The sequence below is a fragment of the Phyllopteryx taeniolatus genome, chromosome 3 (genome assembly GCF_024500385.1).
Source record: "Phyllopteryx taeniolatus isolate TA_2022b chromosome 3, UOR_Ptae_1.2, whole genome shotgun sequence".
Lineage (NCBI taxonomy): Eukaryota > Metazoa > Chordata > Actinopteri > Syngnathiformes > Syngnathidae > Phyllopteryx > Phyllopteryx taeniolatus.
In genome coordinates, this window is record NC_084504.1 from 5857217 (window position 1) to 5881290 (window position 24074).

At 40.8% G+C, this 24074-nt stretch overlaps 1 protein-coding gene across 1 annotated transcript; it reads left to right on the forward strand.

The window, feature by feature from the left end:
• Positions 1-53: 53 nt before the first annotated feature.
• Positions 54-22892, forward strand: mxd1 (MAX dimerization protein 1). Its single transcript, XM_061766621.1, has 6 exons — positions 54-1052; positions 1860-1959; positions 12781-12810; positions 17290-17404; positions 17656-17815; positions 18915-22892. Exons 1-6 carry the CDS (start codon positions 986-988, stop codon positions 19109-19111), a joined length of 669 nt encoding a protein of 222 aa, XP_061622605.1. The 5' UTR covers positions 54-985; the 3' UTR covers positions 19112-22892.
• The last annotated feature ends 1182 nt before the right edge of the window (positions 22893-24074 follow it).

The following is a 24074-nucleotide window of genomic DNA, read 5'->3' on the forward strand; positions in this document are numbered from 1 at the left end:
AATGATTGTTGAGTTTATCATAAATCAACCAATCGGTCGCAGCTAAATAACCTCCATTGTGGCTCCACGCAGGAACAATGTTGGGGTGACGGTGAACCAAAATGGCTGATCATCGACTCCAGTTTCGACGGACGTCGTGCCACTCTAATAATTGACAGATTGAACGACCAATAATGTTTTATTTCCCTTTGCCAATAACCAATCATATCTAAGCCTATGCAAGGCAATTGCCACGGAATACAATCATTAGCTGTCATCCAAATACTGTATACACAAGACACTGGAAGCAAGTGTTCAGAAGGCAGAGTGATTTACGTTCTCCGATATTTGGCTTTCTACCTTTTAGCAGCTACCTATCAACATATCCCTGAACCGATAAGGTTGGATGACATCGGCGGGTATACTTTTCAAAAGACAGCTTGTTTTTATTCCCTGTAACTCACTTTACGAGGCCAATATCAATGCTTTTGGACCAGGGACGGATTCGTTTTTATATATATATTTATATATATATATAGCGGAACTCGTGACAAACTTTAATCGTTAATTTAGCAAAATTGTCCTTGCCCGATATCTCGTTTTCCTGACAGAACATTGCTCGAAACTATTTTTTGAAAGCGCCAGGTGACAGCCAGTTGCGTCTCTCCGGGAAGCGAACGACTTGGTTTACATTTGGTTGACAGTTGTGAGAGTGAAACATCCTTTGCTACTGAAGGACTGTTAGCCAGAGCAGCTAAAAGCTACCTGAACCACAGCTGACATTTTGAAAGCGCATCGGCGGAAAACAAATGTCTTGCTTTGTCTTGTGAGGCATTTTAAGTTTTCTACAACCCGTTTTATATTTCGTCGGAGAAACAAACACTTGCCTTAAAATAACCGCTGTCAGAACAGTTTGAGAAAGCTGCTGTGTGTGTACGAAGAGCAGATTGTGTACAGCCACGGGATCCCCTATCAGATTCTTTTAATATCAGTAATATTATCGAACATGACGGCTATTGGAATGGTGCAGATGCTGATCGAAGCTGCAGAGTATCTTGAGCGCAGGGAACGAGGTAAAGTGTCATTTTATTCTCTTTTGCATGGATTTAATGCCCTGGTAATATGCAGCGACACCCCTCCCCCTTTATGTGGCTTATTTGTGCATCTCATGTCGAAATAACGACGATTCATACAGCTGCCTTTTATTTAATTTTACATAAAGAGTTCGTGCGTTTAGTCGCTTTCTGTATTTTGCAAAGCATTGCGGTCGAATGCATCCCTACCCCCAAAATATTCTCGTATCAATTTCACCAATATGACATTTCTGTAAGCTTAAGTGGGAAAATGGGAAAAGTCACTTTTTCATTGCATTGCACGCATTTCTCATTTTTATTTCAATAACGAAAAATTCAATTCGATGTGGCTAGACATTTTTTATTTTTTTATGGTAGCCCCTCCTTTCCAACTGTTGTGGTTTGCTCGTGGGGTTTATTCCAGTTCAAGATGACATCATTGTCCAGGCACAGGGGAGAAAATACTGCATTAAGATAGGGCTTGGAATGGTTTAATTTTACATTCTTGCACTGTACGCTTTTTTAATTGTACTTTTATTTTGTTCTCTTTTCGTTTAAAATATTTATAAGCTGTTTTATTTCTTTGTTTTTAAATGCTTGTAATCATGTAAAGCACATTGAGTTACCTTGTGTGTAAAATGCGCTTTTTAAATACATTTGCTTTGCTTCAATTTTTCTTGCACCTAAGCTTCAAATATGTCAACTGCATGCTCAAGAGATAACAAGCATATTGTGATCTTCCTATTTTTTTTATTTGCCTTTTGGACACTGTTCAACCCAATAACTACTGTGTTTATGTGCCTACAGAAGCTGAGCATGGCTATGCCTCCATGCCGCCCTTCATCAGTAGTAGAGAGAGGGAAAGTTTGAAAAGGAAGAGCAAAAGCAAGAAAAACATAAGTAGCAGGTAAGTAATCACCTCTGGGTTTGAGTTTTGTTAGATGTTTTTTTTTTTTTTAATCAAATATAGTTCAGCTACACACCACATCATAATGTCACTACAGCCATTAAAAAAACAACAACACACAATTAGCATTTTTAATGATCTATCTGTGGTTATATTTTGACAGCTTCTCTGTCAGTTGACTACAATAACATTCTAACACCAGCAGCATTTTATGGTAATAATGTGGTCCCTTGAGATATGGTTGACCCGAATTATGAGCGTTTCGAGATATGATCCGTTGATAAGTTGACTTTTGTTTTAACTTGTGAGCGCAAACTTGAGATATGAGCACCGCATGGTGACAGGTGACTCACCTCACAGCAAGTGGCACTTTGACAGCGAGAATTGGTAAATATTCTTCAAAACCAGGCTTCAAGTTGTTTATTGCCACTCGCAGCTGAAGGTTACTGTCAAAACTAAACATAAAACTAACACAATTACAAGTTGTGTATTTAAAGCTATCACATAGCCTCTGGTAGCATACAATGGGAAGCAGCATAGGCATAGGCTAACAACCCCCTCTAAGGACTCCAAAAAGGGTGGGTACTCTGAACTGCTGTTTGGTGCATAGGCACAAACAACAGTCAGGACCCGTCCTCCCACCCAGAGGTGGAGGGAGGCTACCCTCTCGTCCACCGGGGTGAACCCCAACGTACAGGCGCCAAGCCGGGGGGGCACTAAGTATACCCACACCTGCTCGGCGCCTCTCACCGTGGGCAACTCCAGAGTGGAAGAGAGTCCAAGCCCTCTTGAGAGGACTGGTACCAGAGCCCAACCTGTGTGTGGAGGAACAGATTAATGACATTGCCATTCATTTCAATTAGGAAAAATGATTTGATTTGTTTTAGGTTACGAGCATGGTAAAGGAATTAATGAATTACGATGTAAAATTTTGGTACAGATTTTAGGAAGAATCATGGAAGTTGATTAAAATGACTTTCTTTTGCTGGCCACATAAAATGATGTAGTGGGCCGGATGTAGCCCGGGGCTCTGGGTTTGACATGCCTGCTATTTGGTTTTATTATAGCCCCTTGATACTCTTTTCATCTTGAGCATTACAATATACTTTTTGTTTTAACAGAATTTGATTTCTTATCATATCAAATCATTCATTAATGTATTTTGTGTTAAATGTTGTTTACATGTTCAACTCTGTAGCATGTAATGGGCGGGCACGGCGGACGACTGGTTAGCACATCTGCCTTACAGTTTAAATCTGGCCTCACCTGTGTGGAGATTGCATGTTCTCCCCATGCCTGTTTCCTCCGGGTACTCTGGTTTGCTCCCACATTCCAAAAACATGCATGCTAAGTTAATTGAAGTGCGAGTGTGTCGTGCGAATGGTTGTCTGCTTATATGTGCCCTGCGATTGGCTGGTGACCAGTTCAGGGTGTCCCCTGCCTCCCGCCGAAGTCCCGCCGGTGGATTACTTTCCTCTCCGAAAAAAGCGCGGAGAAAAGGAACATCTCTGAGTCTGACATTGTGGAACTTGTGTGAGAAGTTCCAAACCCCCAAAATACTATTGGAACAATTAATGCAGGTGTTACCAACAAAAGCAAGAAGTAACCTGGGAGAATTTAACCGCTGCTGTTAATTCTTTTGGATAAGAGAAAAGAGCAGTCTTGGAAAGAAAAATAAATGGTTTGACATCAAACTCAATGCCAAAAAATGTGTCACAGCCTACAGATGAGAATTATCTTTAATTAACTGGAGGAGGACACTCAATTATGGATACCCGTATTTCAAGCATAAATAGGGACATGTCTCTATACAGTACGTGCAGCAAGCCATTCCCAACGACAGCTGCCATGGAGGTGCATATCCACAGAGCTATTCTGTTGAATGAATGAATGAATCGTGCATTCCTCCAAGAGATGTGGATCACAGATCACATGTGCATTCATTGAAGGAATGAAATCCTTTGCTGTTCAGGTAGCTGAATATTTTTTCTTTTTTTTTTTATGTGATGCGCTTTAATTGAAATTTGGGTGAAATTTATATGTTTGGGAAGCGTTGTTTAATTTTGGCTTGTTGGTGACGTCTGAATGGGAAGTGGATGTAAGTTGGGGCCAGGGAAATAATTGCGTCTAACACTACTAACATGATTCAGCTTAGTTTTGGTTGGGAAATGCCACATGTCTCAAAACTCCAGCTAAAATGTCCTGATGGCCACAAATCCTAGAGTAGACTAGGCAGAAGCTGGATGTGCAATGGGATGGCCTTTGTGACCCTCTTAGTGTGGTCCATTTTTAGTTTCACTGTTCTACCATAAGGTTTTCAGGGTCCGAAATACCCAGTATCGCATCGCCAAATGCAACGTAATTGTATGTATGTATTTCTTAATTTCCATCGCTGCATTATGTTTTAAACCGTTTATTTCTCGTAACTCGATGAAGAGAGCATGGATTTATCACAGAAATGAAAACTGTCTCGCGAGCAGAGGGAAACAGCTACGCGATCGCTGATTGGTCAACAGTCAGTCGGAGAGTACGCATGGCAGCTTGCAGACGACATGCCAAGCTCACTAACAGTTGAAAACTGGGTAAAAAGCCCCAAATGCTTTCGTTTTACATTCAAAGAGGGTGACATACATTGTTCCCTTTGTCACCAACATGCAAATGTAATTACCGGTAAAGATAAACTCCAGCACGCCCACGGCCCTAGTGAGGATAAAGCGGTACAGAAAAGGGATGGCGATATTGCCGAAGTTTGTGGAAGGTGTTGCAGGCAGCGGGCTAAATAAAGATAATGTTGACAAGCACAACAGCGCAGAGGCACCCAAGAAGGCAGTCAATTTGGTTAAAATTCCTGCAACATTATCCAAAATCTACAAAACTACTTTTGGACAGGTGTTGAGCTACCCCTGTAACATCCTATAACACCCTGTACAACTCAGAATAAATAAAAAAAATAAGCAACTGATATAAGCTCTTTTATAACTCAACGGCTGCGGTCAGAATTAACCGATCACATTCAAACTTATGTTAAATGAGAATCAGCGTACACTTGCCACCATTTAAATTGCCCCGGATTTACTCCAAATAAAGTTCAGTCGTTGTAGTAGGCTTTTCTGACTTTTTGTCTTCTAGTAGAAGCTGTTCATTATTCTCTCCAGTCTCAACCTTAACAAAGGCCCCAGTTCCAGCTGAAGAAAAATTGCCCCAAAGGATGATGCTCCCACCACCATGCTTCACAGTAGGTATGGTCTTCTTTTGGTGGTGAGTTCAACCTTGGTTTCTTCGGACCATAATAAAATCACATCGGATCCTAACACATATGGAAAAATGTGTTATGATCCGATGAAAACAAGGTTGAACATTTTGGCCATAAATCCAAAAGTTATGTTTGGCTCAAGCACATCACTGCTCACCACCCAAAAACACCATACCTACAGTGGAGCATGGTGGTGGGAGAGTCTCGCTTTGGGGCCATTTTTCTTCAGCTGGAACTGGGGCCTTAGTCAAGGTGGAGGGAATTATAAACGGTTCGATATAGCAGCTAGGGTTAGCACAAAACTGTCAGGTTTCTTTCTGCTACAAAGCAAAAATATATAGCAGGAAAGGTCGACTTGAACAGTTGAGCTTTATTTGGGGTTATTCAGAGGCAGGTGTGTTCTGACTCCCATTAAACAATTTGAATGTGATTGGTAAATTCTGAACAAAGCCACATCCCCAGTTATAAGAGAATGTTCACACTTGTGCAACCACATTGTTTCAGTTTATTTTTACTCCCCCTCTCAAAAAAAAGGTCACAGTAATGGTGGAAAAAGTTTTTAAATGACTTATCTTGGTTTCATTTTCTTTATATGACAAAAACCTAACATTTTGAACAGAGGTGTGGTGACGTTTTACATCCACTGTATTTGTCTGCTTTGTTGATAAAGAGCCATGTTTGACTCTTTGTTGTGGTTAATGGAATCGCGCTGTGACAGCGGCAAACAACTGTCTGGCCACTGACCACTTGTAAGGCAAAGTGGGTCACTCAAGGTGACTGCGGGAGACATTTCAGCGATGGGCAGTCTTGACAAGTCGGTCACCTCAACATGACTGCTAGAAAGAACATAGTGTACAGTACAGTCATTGCGTGTGGTCTGGATTCCATAAATCAATCCATTCAGGATGGATTTGTGTTGCAACTACACCTCGCACCTTAATGTGTGCTCTGTGATTAGATCACTGTTTAGTTTTTCATTTATTAGGTGGCAGTTGTTACCTGAATAAAATTGCTGTACGTCTTCGGTCTCCATTAAGTTGCCAGCATCAATAAACCTTTATTAACTGCGCATGCAGGGTGTTATGTAATAACTGTCAAAGAAGAGTAAATATTAGTATACGTTTTGACTGTGTAAATCAAAGTGAGTGTTATTGTCTTTGTAAAGACAAACTTTACTTCAGCTCTTGTTTTTTTTATCTCATTAGATTGTCTGGTGTAAAATGAAGATGATGATGTGTCACGGCGATACAGTAGACTTAAATTAGGCGACCCAATGTTGGCGCAGACACCTTTCTACTCATAACAAGCTGCAAAACATGATCTCACAAAAAAACTAAGACACTTCCAGGGGTGCTCAAGTCGCTTGAGTGCAACATTCCTGGCTCCTCGCTTAAATCGAGGGATGTCGAAAGTATCCTCAGCGGCAGTCCCATAGTTCCCCAATGGTGACGTTTAAAATGGGCGTGTACCAGCTGGATCGTAAACAGAGCAGAACTTCAAATTAAATAGTTAATCTTCTGTTTTTGTCATTCCTTCATTATTGTAGTTTGAATATACATATTTTGTTGAGTGTCTGTTGTATTTGGGGCCGTATTTAATAATAAAATGACTTAATTACAGTGGCTCATGATTACTATATGCCAAACCAACCACATATTTCTAAGGATTGGGTAATAGGCTAATAGGGCTGTCATTTTGTAAAATGCATTTGGGCACATAAAGACAAAACATTTCTGTTGGTTCTATACTGTTGAATACATAAGCAGCATATCAACACTTTACATATGTTTAAGAGTTACTCCCAAAATACGCTGAGCGGGGAATTTATTATATTCGACTTTAATATAATCCCACTTAATATATAAAGCATAAAGTGGACATTTGTGATGATAGTAACAATTTAGCCACGCAGGTGGTTCATTTGTGACTTTTGCATCCACTGTATGTGTCACAAATGAGACTTTTCAGAGTTTTGCTGAATGGAATGGAGGTGAAAGTGGTGTCGATAAATAAACAGACTTCTTGCCGTCTGGGGATCCCATTTTCATTAAAAAAAACAACATTGGGTAAGACGTATTTGTTTTCGTTTACGGTCGTTTCTGTGTTTGTAAATATGTGGCGCTCCTTTGTTTGCTTTGCTACATTCCGTTTAACATCACAATTTATTGTGTCATGACGCAGGAGAAGTCTGCTTCCTCCGCACACATAAAGAGTTGTGGTCGTAAATATTGAACGCTTTCATTATTTAAGATTATCAGCCCAACCTGTTTCGGACCCAGAAATCGGGATAAATCCACTCTTAAAGGTGCCGTATTTTGCCAAACCAACTTTTTCTAGTATTTGGGATGTGATATTGGCTCCATGGTGTCTCAGTAAACGTGAAATATGAATTAAAATTGTACACGCATTCCTGAATTGTAGACATTTTTCTGCCGGAAGGCCATTTGAATTTCTCGAGCTTATCTACGTCACCAGTGAAGATCTCTGCCTTCCTTCTCCGCTCCCGAGCCAGAGCTGTCAACATAACAAACACGTGTGCTCTCACAAGTGGATCTTCTACATGGAGGCAACCAACCTGGAAAGGTAGCCAAATATGGACAAAGCAGATACAAAAGTGGGTCAAACAGAAGTAGCTGTCAAAGGGGCCTTTTCTGGACACGTATGACGTATGTTTTTTTTTAAAAAATGAAACTGACACTTTTATACTCAGTCCATGTTAGAGAGTCTAAATAGCCAAAATATGGCACCTTTAACACACCTCAGACTAAGGACAATCTTATTGGATAATCTTAGACATAAGGCAATTGAGAACAGATTCTCTTTTGCAATGCCGACTTGGCAGCAGCTAGCCGATTAAAACAAGGCAAAATAAAACCATATACAAATAAAGATATAAAAACTGTTCATGTGATGTACAAAAAAACTGAACACAAAACGTAAAATAATAAGTAAGTGATAAATAACCAGACAAAATCTCCAAATAAAATACACATCCATGGCAGAGGTGAGTTTTATTCCCCTTGTTGTTTGAAGCTCAGCTGTTAGTAGATGAGAACGGGGTAAAAGATTGAAGTCTCCCCTGACCAGTTTGAGGGCACCAAGATCATAGATGTCCCGATTACAGTGTGCATGACGTCACTCGTGTCTGCTGTGAGCTGAGTTTTGAAAGTAACAAGCAAGTGTAGTTTTCTAACAGCCGCTAGTTCGTCCGTTGGATGGTAACACACAAATAGTAAGATTGGTTCAAATTTTCTTGGAACAAGCTGCCAACCCAAGCAATGCTATCACTCATTCACTCACTCATTGATGCAATACATTATGTATGTATGTGCACAGTCAGTGAATTCACTTATTGACAAGGAGGATCAAAATTTGATGACAGAAATGTCACGTGACCTACGTTCATTCAGTTTAGCGTTCACCATTTGTTTGAGGAAATTGCTGGGATCAGATGAGAAATATCTGGTTGCTGCTACATTGTCTTCCATTCCACAGAGAACCCAGTGTGACGATAACTTCACATGGTCGAAATGTCTTTGTGCACGTCATAATGCCAAAGATGTGGGATGAGTTTGGATTAGGTGTTGTAGGTTTTGGACGGATTTCCATTCATGAGATCTTCTGATCATCACAGCGTCTGCCAACATTGACTGTTTGAGACACGCTTGTATTATTTTTGAAACCTGGACATGACATTCTGATTTCTCGAGGGGAAAGGCTATTTTCTTTGCTGCAACTAACTTCGTGATATGTGGAGGAGAGCAAGTGAAAAAAATTCATCAAGAATTTCTCATTGTGAGTAGAAGCTCCTCCATCGCCTGTTGTTTCTCCATGGAGTAGATGTGTGAGTGGCGGGGGATGGGTGCGTGTATGTGCATGTGTCAGTTGTAGTGCCTTTCCCCTGCCCCCCATCATGTCACACCTATTTTTTCTTTGCTCGCTCTCTCTCTCGTGCTCTTTTTCTCTGTGTAACCTCTCCCTTCACTTCCCCCACCTCTCTGTGTCCTCCCTACTAGGTTCCCACTCTTGGCAAGGAGAGCATTACCTCCTTTATTACATAGATGGAGAGATTCCTCCCCCTATCTCCCACATATTCATACATCTCTATGTAACTGCATTCATGCACTATGCAAATTGTGCATCCTTGTTGAGCAGGTAAATGGAGTCCTCGCATGCTATCCCCCCTGAGCAGTTCTTCATCTCATCATTTTGGCCATTAGGCTATTGAAATTTAATACAAATTTTTATGTATATGTTTTCTTAAAAAAGACACACCAATAGCATCAAGAAGTACTCAGTCCATTTGAAATTGCACTCAAAGACTGTCAAGTGCATGTAAAATAAGTAGCATTATCAAAGGCCTGCCCCACAATTTTGACAAGGCATGGTGTGCTTAAACTCCTTCAATTGTTGGGCAAAAGACCTCTTGGATAATGACGATGATGATGATGATGATTATAATAATAAAGATACACTGCATGATTTCACTTGACCAAGTGATATTTTCAAAATTTTCAACCACCTTCACAGATTCAGTTCATGTATTGTGGTTTAAGTCCTCACATATGTATATTTTTTGTTTAATTGTGTTTAGGTGTATAATATCCTTCTTGAAACATTCATTGGCTTTTAGTGGGGAGAATATTCCAACTTGGAATTCAGTCTCTTGTGCGGCAGTAAGATTCAGTGTTGCCTGATTTCAAATTTTCAAAATAATCATGGTATTCATCCGTATCTGTTAGTAGTCTGAAGAAATGTATGTGGGAGAAGTGTTGACAGTAGCTCTGTGCCCTTTACACAGAACCACTCAAAAGCCTCGTTAGATGTCACGTGATCTGTTATTCTGTTATCAAAAAACAATCACAGGTAGGTCTACCTGTACGTCAAATAAAAGAAATAATATAGATATCTGTCAAATTCATTGAAAATGTACTGTATATATTTTAAGCTTTCATTGTGCGTCATCGAGACTCGGTCTGTAGTAGATTTAATTTTTCCATGAGGTAATACACTGTCAGTAGGGTGCAACTGATTAGGCTGAGACTGTCGGAGGCATGCCTTGTGTATAAATCAACTCAGTGTTAAGTTACCCATGCATTGGGACTCCAAAGATAGGTAAAGTGATAGAGAATGGGACATGGTTCAAGTACCATGCAGGATTTGTAAGAGCTCTATATGCATAGACAAGCTTCCCCTCTGCGAAGGTAGTGTGAAGAAGTGCTGTTGATGGCTGCCCTGGCTGCTTGTCCATCTTGGTCTAATGGACTAATTTATATTTATATAACTTAGCACGTGTAAGGGATGTTTAGGATATCCCATATCTGCCATGCAGCTTGGTACACGAACAGCGCACATCTCATTGTTGGTGGTCAATCCATAAGGGGGGCACGTGGGGTGTGATTGGTAAATTTGAAAGCTCAGTGTCTGACAAAAGATAACAAGGACCACAACACAAAACATGACGAATACAGTAGATTGTTAATACCTAGCATGACGGCTGTCCTGTCAAATGCATAGTGCTGGCCGATACATACTTGCCTAACTTTATTTTCTATATCTGTGGTTTCCCAATTTGTGATTGGAAGCCCAAAAACATTTTCATTGTGTTGCCTAGTAAAATGCTGTAAGCTATTTTATTGGCCATTAAGTACGCAATTCCTTGGCAAAGTGCAGACTCACAATCATATATTTTGATTTTACCAAACTAAACGTCAAGTGTCTGCACACTATAAAATGTCTACAGTGTGTAACTTCATTCCCTTTTTATAAACTTAATTTTACAAGCAGTCTACATACACTGGTGTGAAAGCTTTTGCCCCCTTCCTGATTTTATTTTATTTCTTTTGCATGTTTGTCACACTTAAGTCTTTCCTATCATCAAGCAAATTTTAATACTGTATTAAGACAACACGAGTCAACACAAAATGTGTTTTTTAAATGAAGGTTTTTATTAATATGGGATAATCCAAAAAAAAAGGCAAACCTTCATGGCCCGGTTTGAAAAAGTGATTGCCCCCGAAACCGAATAACCTGTTGGGCCACCCTTAGCACCAACAACTGCAATCAAGCGTTTGCCATAACTTGCAATGAGTCTCTTACAGCGCTGTGGAGGAATTTTCGCCCACTCATCTTTGCAGAATTATTGTTATTCAGCCACATTGGAGGGTTTTCAAGCATGAACCACCACCTTAAGGTCATGCCACATCATCTCAAAAGGATTCAGGTCAGGACTATAACTTGGCCACTCCAAAGTCTTCATTTTGTTTTTCTTCAACCATTCAGAGGTGGACTTGCTGGTGTGTTTTGGATCATTGTCCTGCTACAGACCCAAGTTCGTTTCAGCTTGAGGTCACAAACAGATGGCCGGACATTCTCCTCCAGGTTTTATTTTTTGGTAGACAGCAGAATTCATGGTTCCATTTATCACAGCAAGTCTTCCGGGTTCCAGAAGGTTTTGGAAGGCGTGTGTCTCATTACATCTGGTGTAAAAGTAACAGCGCATATCCGAAAAAGAACATCGTAAAATGTGGTGGTGGTAGTGTGATTGTCTGGACCTGTTTTGCAGCTTCAGGTCCTGGAAGACTTGCTGAGTTTGTGGAAAGGGTGGATGGGCCAGAGACTGAAATCAAGTCTGAATGAGTGGCGTAGTTTTTCTGCCGGCACTGTTATGTCACAGGCGGCTGTCTGCACTCTGGAGGAATCCATATACAGTTGGAGGGGGATACTGCAATTGAACACTCCTTTTAAAGATGATACCCCCAGTGTCGCGTGCATGCATGCAATGAACAATAAGTTCCACTTCAAAGGTCCTTCACTTGAAATCAGGTGGCAGGAGTAAAGACCTCCCTCAGACTGAGGTGAGTTTAAATATTAAAGGTGACAAAAGCATGGCGTGTATACATGTGCTAGTGCAAGTTAGTCCTCTGAGATGAGTGAGCAGAGGCTAATTTTGAACATGGGGTCAAGGGATCAGGGGTTCTGCTTAAGGTAGTAGTGTGTATCGGGAATGCAGGGATATCTTCTTTCCTGAGACACCACCACCCTCTTTTGCATAGGTCAAGCAAATGAGCACCAATCAAATTTACTGACCCGCTTTGCACATCCATGGCTTTGAATATGCTCTATTTTGGTAGCCCCGAAATGCCAGAATTTCATCTCGTTACACAGTTGACCTTCAGCACTGTTTCTTCCTTCTAGCACCCGACTCTGTGTTGCACGCAGAGTGGATTATCAGGCAATATAAAGGCGCATAGTCCTGCCTAATGTTTCTGGTTACTGTTACTATGTTTACCTTTTTGCCCACCTCCTGACGTGTTCAAGTAAGTATGGTCCTTAAAAAGAACATGTTTTCTCCACAGAATGACCTGGAGGCTTTGCAAAACCCAATCTTCCTTTTGTTCATTTTCCTTGAAATTCACATCAGCCCACTCTGACTGCCATATCCTCCTACACAGGCTTTTTTTCCCTCTCACTTTCTCCCACTCCCACAGTATTTAGTTAGACTACAATAGTTAGGCATGAAGAGGGTTACCCTGTTTGGTTGCTCATGTTTTGTTTTATGTTCACAGGTCTACACACAATGAAATGGAGAAGAACAGGTATGTAAACATCACTTTAGTTTAATTGCCTCGTGTAATGCAATAATGTACATCAAGCATGTGAATCCACAAGAACATCCAATTTCATCTCAATGGTCAATTATTGGGCTAAACGTGTGTCCCGATAACTTGTTGATTTGGCAAATGGGAAAAAAAAGGATCATACAGTATGGTAAACTTTATTAAAGTCTGGGCTATGGTATAGTTTTATTAGTAACATATGGCCCTCTACATGCTTATGTGCATGCGCATCATGTGTGAATGGCCTGACAACCACCTCCGACCACAACCACAACTTTTTTGGTTCCGTGTGAGTTCCCCCCCAATTATTCATGACGGTTACTGTGAGGTGTCAGAGGGCAAAAGTGAAGACAGGACGATTTGTTGACTGCTGTGCTGAGTACGTCATGATGACCTGGTTGTAGTTTTTAGCCAGTCAAGGTCGAATGAAAGAGAAACTGATCTGGCTTGCAAGGAACAGTTCAGTTTTCACAGAGATGCTACATCACAGATCTATAGTTCAAGTCTGTATTTTTGTATACTCACCTGTATACATGTATATACATGGATGCAGTGTCTGGACAGTGTTAACAAACATTCGCCACACCATGTTATGTCACAAGGCAGGCTAGAGCATTTGCGTTATGTAACGGCCTTTGGACTTTGGAAGTCGGACGAGAAACAGACATTTTATTTTTTGTTATTTTCATTCATAGAATACTACATTGTATGTGCTTTCTTAGTCTTAGTTGATTGTGTCTAACCACTTGAGCCGTGATATACTCAGATTGTACAAGTGTGCTGTTGTGGTCAGAGAGTGTATATTTGACTTTAACCACATTCCAATTGCCTATTGTGTGTTCAATGACAATATACTCTGGCACTACATTCTGGCAGTGAAGCGCACCTGCAGCAGACATTAAACTAGCAGCTCATCCAGCCTTAAGATGCAAAAAAACCCATTTCCACTGTCAACTCTATGAAGGAGTCTGATTTACACACCCCCACATGCACACTGGCACGCACGCACTTTTTGTGAGGTTGCAGACGGAGGTGTGTGTTTCATAACAGCGGGGTCAGTCGGTCTCAAACACCCACCAGACCTTAGCAACTAGCAGAACTGTCAGTTGGCAGCGATGATGTAGAAAGGAGAGAGAGATTTAAAAACCTTTGGGAAAAAGATGGGCAGATTATTCAATTGACAGATGATAGATTAGTATTGTTGGGCTAGGTGTATTAGAAATGTGAAGTCATTTAACCACTTTTAATATGTATAGTCAGCATAAATTTGCAGTTCATCTATAGCACGTTTTTGTATATTAAGGACAGTTCAGATCTTTCCACTAATTGATTGTTCAGCTTCCTTTTTGTTGGGGTTTCCACCAGAATTATTAGTCATCCACTATTTTTCAGGTGTAGCAAAAACTTCATCCATTGCATTACATAGTAATTGCAAACATATTTTTTGCTAGTTCATATATAAATTTCTTGTGTGATGGTTAGGATTTAAGTTTGACCAAGCAGCACATTTTTGATAACAAACTCAGAGCTTGTAAGAGAAAACAGGACTCTATACTAACATTTGCACTCCGACAGTGTTTGATTTGACAAGAAAGCCCAGTGGTCGTAAAATTTGGGATGCGGTGATATCGGAATACATGTTGTGTAGTGTTGCCACTCTCTGACTGAGACATGGCAAGATTTTGAGGCAGTAGTCTGACATAGTGCAATCGTGAAATTGGACTTTACAAGGTAGGGTTTGAGGCTTTGCTCGCTTTGATACGGCGTCACAGTACTCGCTCTCTCTTTTTCTCGGACTCTCTCGCTCTCTCTTTCTCTCTCGCTCGCTCTCTGTGTGTTGGGGAAAAAAGGCGACTTTAAAACTTGCACTCGCGCAAATGCCACAAGAAATGTGTAATCGCCCAGACTGGGGGAAAAAAAGGTTGCATATGCGACCTGGAAAATACCAAAGGGTGCAAGCATTAAAAATAGAGTATCTGTAAATAAATAATCCTCAATTGTTTTGGAACATGATACATAAATTCTTAGTTTTCAGGAAGTAGTGCCTCTGAGTGGGATGACATTTATTTTGAAAAGGTGCTGGATCTAAAAAATAATCGAGAGGCTTGCATGCAACATACTCCTTACCTCTTTAAGCAGTATTTAAATTGTCTTATAACTGAGGAAGAAGTGAATGATGCATTTGAAAGCCTTAAGTTAAAGAAAGCCTGTGGTTTTTTTACCTTTTTTTACCAAATGAATTATTAAAATTCCCATCTTTATTTTTGGTTCTTGTGAATCTTTTCACTGGTTGTTTTGAGTATAGGCTGTTTCCCACCATTTGGCTCAAATCTAGAATCGGACCTATCCCCAAATCTCAAAATAATGACCGAAGAATCCCATTGTATTATAGGGGGATTAGTCTGCTTAGTTGTGTCTATAAACTTCACTCTACTATTCCTAATGAAAGGTTGTACACTCTAGATTTTGATTCGTTGGCAGAAGAACAAAATGGATTTTGAAAGAGCTTGTATTGATCACAAATATTCCTTATCCACAATAATCCAGGCGAGAATACAAGAAGGGAAGTCTACATTTGGTTGTTTTATAGATTTTCAGAAAGCGTTTGACTGTATTGATCATGAGCTTCTAAATGTCAAACGAGTAAATATAGGTATGCATGGAAAATTGTATAATTCTCTAAAAGCTATCTTTTAAAATCCAGTATCTTGTGTGCAGGTAAATGAACATTGAACAGGTTGCTTTTCAACACCATTTGGTGTGAAACAGGGTGATGTGCTCTCTCCCACACTGTTTGCGATATATATACATATATATATCTCTATAAATGACTTAATCACAGAAATCAAACAAACAGCAATTGGTGTTGTAATAGGTGAGTTAAGGTAGCCACCCTGCTGTATGCACAGACTATGTTCCTTAATCCAGAGACTGAAATTGATCTCCAGAGTTTGTTAAATAGTGTTTACTTGTGGTGTAATAAATTAAGGACAAATAGAGATAAAACTCAGATTATGCGTTTGAGGAAGAAGGGGCTGCCACACACCCAGTTTGAATTTTGTTTCGGTTCACCACCTCTTTTATCTGCCAGAAAATACAAGTATTTGGGATTAACAATTGATGAACACCTTACATTTGATAAAGGAGTTAAAGTATTATCAGAATCTGCAGGACGGGCACCGGGAGTTGTTCTTAATATTGCCGCAATCTAGGTTACAAAACGTAAACTCAGCTGTATGAATCCTGTGTTTGTCCGTTATTAGATTACGGTGCAGGGGTTTGGGGCTTTCATAGCCCATTTATATGTGACGCAGTTGGGAATAGAGCTATTCGCTGCTTTTTGGGTGTACACAAAAAAGGCCCAAAACTTGCACTGAATGGTGATATGGGTTGGGAGCCAGATGCAGTGAGCCATATGGGTGACATGGTGCCGTTATGGAAGAGATTTGCCAGATAGTAGAATGACTAAACGAATATTTAACTGGGACATGTCCAATAATTACACCTGGGCAAAAGAAACCAAAAAATATTTGATAAGACTGATCTTAAGTTAAGTTATGTCAGCCAAATTAAATCAATGCTTTTTGAGAACGATAAACAAACCAAAATTCAGAACCTGTAACTTGATTAAAAGAGTTTACAGCCCCGAGCTTGATGTTACATTAAACTTAACTAAAGCTCAGAGATCTGTCGGTGCTCCACTTTGATGTGGTATCTTTCCTCTTGCGCTAAAAACGGGTCGCTTCTGTGCTGTACCGGAGCAGGAGCGAACATGTGTTTTATGCAAATTGTATCAAGTGGAAAATGAAATACACTTTTTATTCTATTGTCCTCTGTATCACAATTTAAGATCCGCTTTTTTTGTAAATTGCCTGCAGACGGTCCTGATTTGTTTTCTATGTCTGATGAAGAAAGAGTCCAGTTTTTGTTTTCACACAGTCTTTCAACTTGCGCACGATTTGTGTTGAAAGCCTTTCAACAGCGTAAGAGGACACTTTACATCTGACTATAAAGTTAAAGTTGATTCTTCAAGCATTCTAAGGTTGATTAGCAAATGAACAACATTTTGTAAAAATTGGATTTGGTTTCTGTCTAATAGTTACTGTGATGCGTCGTTTACTTCACTGCTTAATTGCTCATATTTCAGTGTCTTGTAAGCCCATGAAGGCTGGGCACCGTGTTTTGGTGTCTGGCACGATTAAATAAAATTAAAAAAAAAAAAAAAAACTATAAAGGGCACTAGACCAAAGGTTTGGTTTATCAGTTTATCAGTTTATTTTTGAAATGGGACAATGCAATTTCATAAAACACATGAAGTACACATGGTTAAAAAAGCCAGAATTAGCCAGAAGGCTAATGGCTAATGTGTACAGTAAGGCTGGTGTGTACAGTATAGCCACTTGACATGCAAAAATGTGTAACTCTGCCCTAATTTTTGTTTTCCTCCTCTGGCTTCAGACGGGCACATCTACGACTGTGTTTAGAGCGACTGAAATCCTTGGTGCCTTTAGGTCCAGACGCCAACAGGCACACAACCCTGAGCCTGCTGATGAAGGCCAAAGATCACATCAAAGTGTGTGCGGTCATATTCTGCTCATGTACACACTCCTCTTCTGCTCTTCGAGTGTTTTAGATCATAAAGCAGCATCATTATATACATGATTTTATCAAAATGAAAGACTATAGCCACATTTCCACCAAGTCCAGTTTGGCATAGTACAGTTCTGGTTAATAAACCCTGAAGTGCACTATACCGTACTGAATCATACAGTACTCCTCTGAGGATTGATAATATTTTCTCATTTACTCTTGTTCACTATGCAGAAGTTGGAGGAGAGTGACAGAAGAGCCCAGCACACCTTAGAACAGTTACAGAGAGAGCAGAGACATCTGAGAAGGCGTCTGGAGCAGCTCGGTGTGGAGAGAATCCGCATGGACAGCACTGGCTCTATCGTGTCCTCTGACAAATCCGACTCTGACCAAGGTCGGTCCTGCGTGCAATTTCATTTATTTATTTCATGGAAAGGGTGTAAAATGTCTTGATTTGTAATCAAGCTCGTTGCTCGGGGGATTGCTGCTCCATGTTTTAGCATTGCATCTGTTCGTCCAATTGTCCACTTGCAATATAATGCCTGTATCAAATTCTCTGCTTATAATTACTTGCACATTACAAGGGCGACGTAACAGTTGGCGATGTGTTTACATTCACAGGACACATCAAACAACCCACATGCACAATTGCAGGAAGTAAACAATAATAAATAAATAATACAAGTTTTCTCTCTCCCCCATTGGTTTAAATTAGGGTACAAATAACTCCACTGGACGCCCTCAGCAATTAGTTTCCTTATTTAATGATTGGCACATTTCTAATTAGCTATACAGAATTTGTACCATATTTAATGTTCTATGCTTTCGCTCTAATTTACATGAGGGATTCCCAACCAGGGCGCATTGGCACATTTGTGCGCTGTGCGAGATCATCAGGTGTGCAGCGGGAAATTATCCAATTTCCAACTTTATTTGTCCACAAATTCTTATTTATCAATTACAAAAACAATACGTTGCCGGTATATCTCTCTTATTCAAGCACTTTTTCGGGTTGAAATAAAATACATATACAAGTGGAACCTCGATTTAATGGACTTTGAATTTAATGGACAGAAAGCAGTGTCCAGTTGGAATGCAAAATCTCCCCTTTCATACACCAGTGAGGTAAATTTGGATAAACTTTAGAATTTTTCCAACATTTTAAAGCTTTTTTTAAATTATTATTTATTTACAATAATTTTGTACTGTACTGGGTGTTTTTAGCCCATGAATACTTGTACTTATGAAAAAAATTACAAAAAACAACAATTTAGTACTGTACTGGTGTTTTTCGGCCACAAAAAATGCTTCAATTTAATGACAATCTGATTTAGCGGATGACCCCTCCCCCTTATTAGTCCATTAAAATGAGTGAGGTTCCTCTATTAATACAGTGTGTGTGTGTGTGTGTGTGTGTGTGTTTGTGTGTTATATAATATATAATTTGTTTTCCCAATGAAATTGGACTCATGTGTCCTCCCTGTTGCCCACAGAGGACCTGGATGTGGACGTGGAGGGAACGGACTACCTGCTGGGTGATCTGGAGTGGAGTACCAGCAGCGTGAGCGACTCGGGGGATGAGCGGGGCAGCCTGCGCAGCAGCTGTAGTGATGAGGGCTACGCCAGCGCCAGCCTGCGGCGCCTGCAGGACACTCAGGAGAGGGCCAAGCAGCTGGCCTGCACGCTATAAACATCTCTGGTCACTGCTCCATCTCCTGCCTCCTCTTATCCCATTCCAAGAATGTGTCGCCACACCCTCAACACCCCACTCCCCCTCCCCTTCCCTACGGGGACTAAACCAATTGTGAGGCTTTTCATCCAGCCAGGCCTCTGCAGATTTCTTGCCCATATTAACTTCTCATTCTGACCGAGCGCCTTCGAGAAACCCGCCCACAGCCAGCCCGTCATTATCTGAAGGTTGCTAGGTATTACACACTGTGCACCAATCAAACGAGTTGGGTCCTCCCCTACTTGTCCCTCCGTCCATCACAAATGCAACTTTCAGCCAGAGAATGTTACTTTACAATATCCCACTTCCTCTTTTTATGTCTCCAGAGCAATGAGAAGCACTTATGAGATTTCACACAAAGTCACGCGCACTCCATCATTGGTCCTCGCTGTCCAGTAAGACGGTGCTCCAACAAACAGGCCTTTGTTTCTGCCCAGCTCACCAGTCAGTCATCTGTTTTTGTAAACATAAACATGTAAACCTTTTCCATACATCTCTTCAAAAAATATAACTCCCCCTCCCTTTCGTACTTCAGAAGTCATCTCGAAGGTGTTACAAATATTTCGAAGGGCACAGCATGGAGCAGCAATATGTGCCTCACAAACAAGGCATCTTCACCCTGTCATTTTGGTCCACTCCGGACACTGGATGGTTTGGGGTCGATGGTTTCTGCCACTCTCTGATGACTGTGGTGTTTTTCGTGTGTGTGTGTGTGTGTGTGTGTTTGTCTGAATCTGGCAATGACAGAAGTCACTCGTCAGTTTCTTTCCTATTTGTGGCAAGTGTTGGTGCACTATTGTCCACTACTATTTGCCCATGTGTTACCTGGGATGGAAACGTCTACCTATTGAGAGCAGTCGAGAGGCTGGAGAACATTCCACTTAGATAAATAGGCCAGTGAAGGCTGAGAGCATTATTTTTCTGTTCTTGCCAGCAATTTACAAAAAGGAAAGTCGCCCTAAAACAGAATGTCTGCTTTACGTTTTACTGTGAGCACCAACCACCAGAGGACTCAGTTGTGTTAATGCCTAAAAGACCCTCTCTTTGGTCTTGCCTTTATAGCTATTTATTGTTTTCGAAGAAATGTACAGCTAATGTAAATAGTTTGCAGAAAGAAACCTATGTCTATCAGAAGTATTTATTAGATCTGCTAAAGCTAGAGATGAATATAAATATATATTTAATTAGTTCTACTTAGCCTTTGTTCTCTTTGTGAAGTTTTATTGAGAGTTTCAAGTGTAGTTTGTTTGCACAGCCTCGTCAATCCATAGAATATTTAGAAATGTCTCTCGTGCCTCAAGGCTTCGTGTCCGTTGGGACGTTCGGCACGGATCTCTTAGATGAGGCTATGTTACTCCGTGGTTGATGGTCCTTAGCTGTTTTTCAATGCCACCAGGCTCCTAATGAGACAAAAAAAAATGTGTATTTAAAAATTAGAGTAAAGATGCTAACCTGTTTTACGGTGGTGGTGGTGGCAGTAGTGGCGTGGCCTCCCCCACAAAAAATCGTGTGGTATTTCATCTCCTTGTTTGGTCAGGAAGACGTGCATGGTGAGGATTGCAGTCTATTTCGAATGTAGATATCCTCCATCCTGCAGCCAGCCTCTCCGCTTTGCGCCAAAGCAGCAGCATCCCCCACCCCATGACATCTACCGCTTATGGATCTCAGTTCAAGCATGAAGATGGTACACCAAAATGAATAAAAAGAAATAAAAAAGAACAAGATCACAAAACTAGATATATTTTTATCTGAGTGTGAACTGCTGCTTTTTTTTTTTGTTAACTTAAACCTGTTAAACCAGAGAGGAACTGTCTTGCAATGTTAAGAGAATGTGAAGGGAAATGTATTGAAAAGAGGGAATTCACTGACGCGTGCATGGAGTGCGTGTGTCTCAACCTTGGACAATTGATTGTGTGCATCTCGATATAATCAAGACTATAACAAAACAGCCCTCAAAATCTCGATTTCGAAAGGTCATTATGAAGGCTTTATACTGTGGTGTAGTTCCAATATTTTGTCTCTTAATTTGTATAAATTACTGTTTTACTATTTATTACAGGACTGTAGTGGAACTGCATATGTTTTATTGGGATGAAAGTAATCAATTGGCCAAGTGTTATTTCATCACCGTCTTCAGAGAGAATTATTTAGGGGGATAGAGTAATGGCAGTTTTAAACACCAGTAAAACACTGTGTTTAGTTGTATAATGCAAAAAGAAGAAATTGTCCGCTTGAAGAAAGATTCACGTGTTATACTTGGATCAGACTACGAGACAAATTTGGTCTTTTCCGATTTCACTATGTCAAACTATACCGCCATCAAATCTTGCCGTTTCTCGGGCAGACAGTGGCAACACTACACGACATTTATTCCCATAGCGCCGTATCCCGTCTTTTACGATCACTGAGCTTTATCTTGTCAAATCAAACTCTGTTGGAGAGGTGGAAGCAGAAAACGTGTCTCCGGTCAACGCGATCGGACGCACTCGTTACTGTGGCGACGACAACAACAATGCGCCGCGCCAATGTATTGTTTCTGTGTGAGTGTGTGTGGGGGGACAAAATGAGGAAAAACGTGTGGTGTTCGTCACTGGTGCTGGGGAGAGAACGTTCGTTCAAGAATTGCTTGAGGTATGTTCACGATACGGCTCGCGAGCAGGCAACAAAACGTTAAGTCGCCTAGCAAGCTAGTGCTAGCACTAACGGTTGTATGTAAACATGTCGGCGTTCTGCCAAATCGTGCTCTAAAGCTTCTCTAAACATTGGTTTGTGCGCGTGAATAAAATGTTGATAACGGCAAGCACGGGAGGGGATGCGCCAGTCACAATACGCAATCCTATTGGTCGACGTCAAGGTGCGCTGTCGCAGAGTTGTCGTTGATATATCGCACTACACTGAAGATAGCCCAAAAAAATCAAACTTGCTAGACTTCATTTTGGTGTCGTTGGGCTATCGCAGGGCCAAATCGTTGGTCTTGGATTATGTCACACGACAAGAATTTTGTCGTTCTTTCCAAAATATGTCGGGCCCGACCTGGGAAATCGGCTGCGATAGCTAATCGGGCCAGTATCGGGGCTAAAATCCTGTAGTCTGATCTAGGCATTAACCTAATTTCTCCCCCAATTCCCCATCCATGGTCTTGTCTTCCACCAATCTGCATTTGTGAGCCTGAGCCCCCCACAACTCCACCCCCACCCACCTCCACATGCTGCACTGGCATCTGTCGTTCAGGCCGGGAAGGTCTATGGTGGATGGAGAGTGTTTAAGACCCTGGTGCTTTCAACATCTGCCTTAAGAGGCAGCTGTTCAATCTAAAGAACAACCAGTTGTTTAAGCTACAGGTTTCAGCACTGATGGATCTTGTGCTCATGTATGTTTGTAAGTTACTTGATTTGTGCATACAGTACATTATGGCTAGTATTGCCTTAAACTGACCTAAAATGTAAAACCCAACAAAAAAAATGTACTAAATGTTTGAATATGATCTGTTGAAATGTAAGGCTGATTGTTTTGAGGCATGCTGTCCTGCAGTAACACAGCACAGACACCATTGCGCCATGAATATCATTGTCACCTGATGCTGCCTTTCTTCTGAGGCAGCTCATTTCTTCTGTATGTTCAAAATCAACCTAAAGGTGGACATTTCGTGCACTTAATTTTTAAGAATTGGACAACTGAAGCAATTTATATTTGCCCGTGAAAGTAATAAATAACTTTGAAACCCTTGGTTAACTACCTGGCACCTTGAGATTCTCTTTATTTTTCCACGATAACAGAAAACCATTTCAGAATTCTTAAGGACTTTAACAAACAATGGCAATGTTATTGTGGCTGCTATAATAAATAATCATTTAAAAGCATTGGGATGAGCAGGTTTCTCTCCCCCCCCCCCCCCCCCCCCCACCACACACACACATGAAAGACATGGCAGACTGTTTCTCACCAGTGTTTTCAGAATAATCTACTTGCCAAATCTGAGGTTCGTATGATCACAGCCATCTGACTGCTACACACGAAGCCAGGGAAAAGGAAGGGGGGGGGGGGGGGGGTATGTTGAAATGATGCTTTTTCCCTTCTGGAGCTGTGGAAATGCTTGGGAAGATGGCAGAACATAGAAAAATGACAGAGCGCAGTAACTCCTTGGCCTACATTGCAATTTAAGTGCGAATTATGATTTGGTAATTTTGTCATTCGAATCCCGGCTTTGGCCTTCCTGTGTGGAATTTACATGTTCTCCCTGTCTTTTGTGGGTATACGTATATTTATATATATATATATATATGTGTGTGTGTGTGTACACTGTATGCACTTTGCCTGCATTTTTGTCTTTGCAAACATATGGAGATCATCTGCATGTGTGCAAAGGAGATCCCAGGGGAATGGAGTGAGAAGTGCACAATACAAGAGATCAGTGCATCCGAGGCTGAACAAAGACAAAGGAGATGGTGGACTGCATGTGACACATTAACAAAGAAAGCTGTTTGCTGTAACACCTGGCATAGCAAACCAGCAAAGAGAAGGCAGTTTCAAAGTAGCCGCTCTGCTAGAGACTAATGGCTCCACTGATGTGCTGAAATCACATGTGCTGTGCTTGGACAGCAATGGCACTTAAACCGTGTGCAGAATTATTAGGCAAGTCTCATTTTGGAGGATTCTTTTTATTACTCACCAACCACAGTGCTTTTTTAGGTTGATTCAAAATGTTATGAAACTTCAAACAAGAATGCTTAAGAAAGTAAAAGTGAGGTTTAGGCTTTCTTCTGAGAATATCAATAGGTGGACAATTATTAGGCAACTATTGGTGTGCAGAATTATTACGCAGCTAAATAAAAAAACATTTCCCCCCCCCATATCTTATTTTTCAAATTTTCATTTGCTTAAGTGCGAATTATAAACTCAAAACGTCTTCCGGACCACTTCTCCC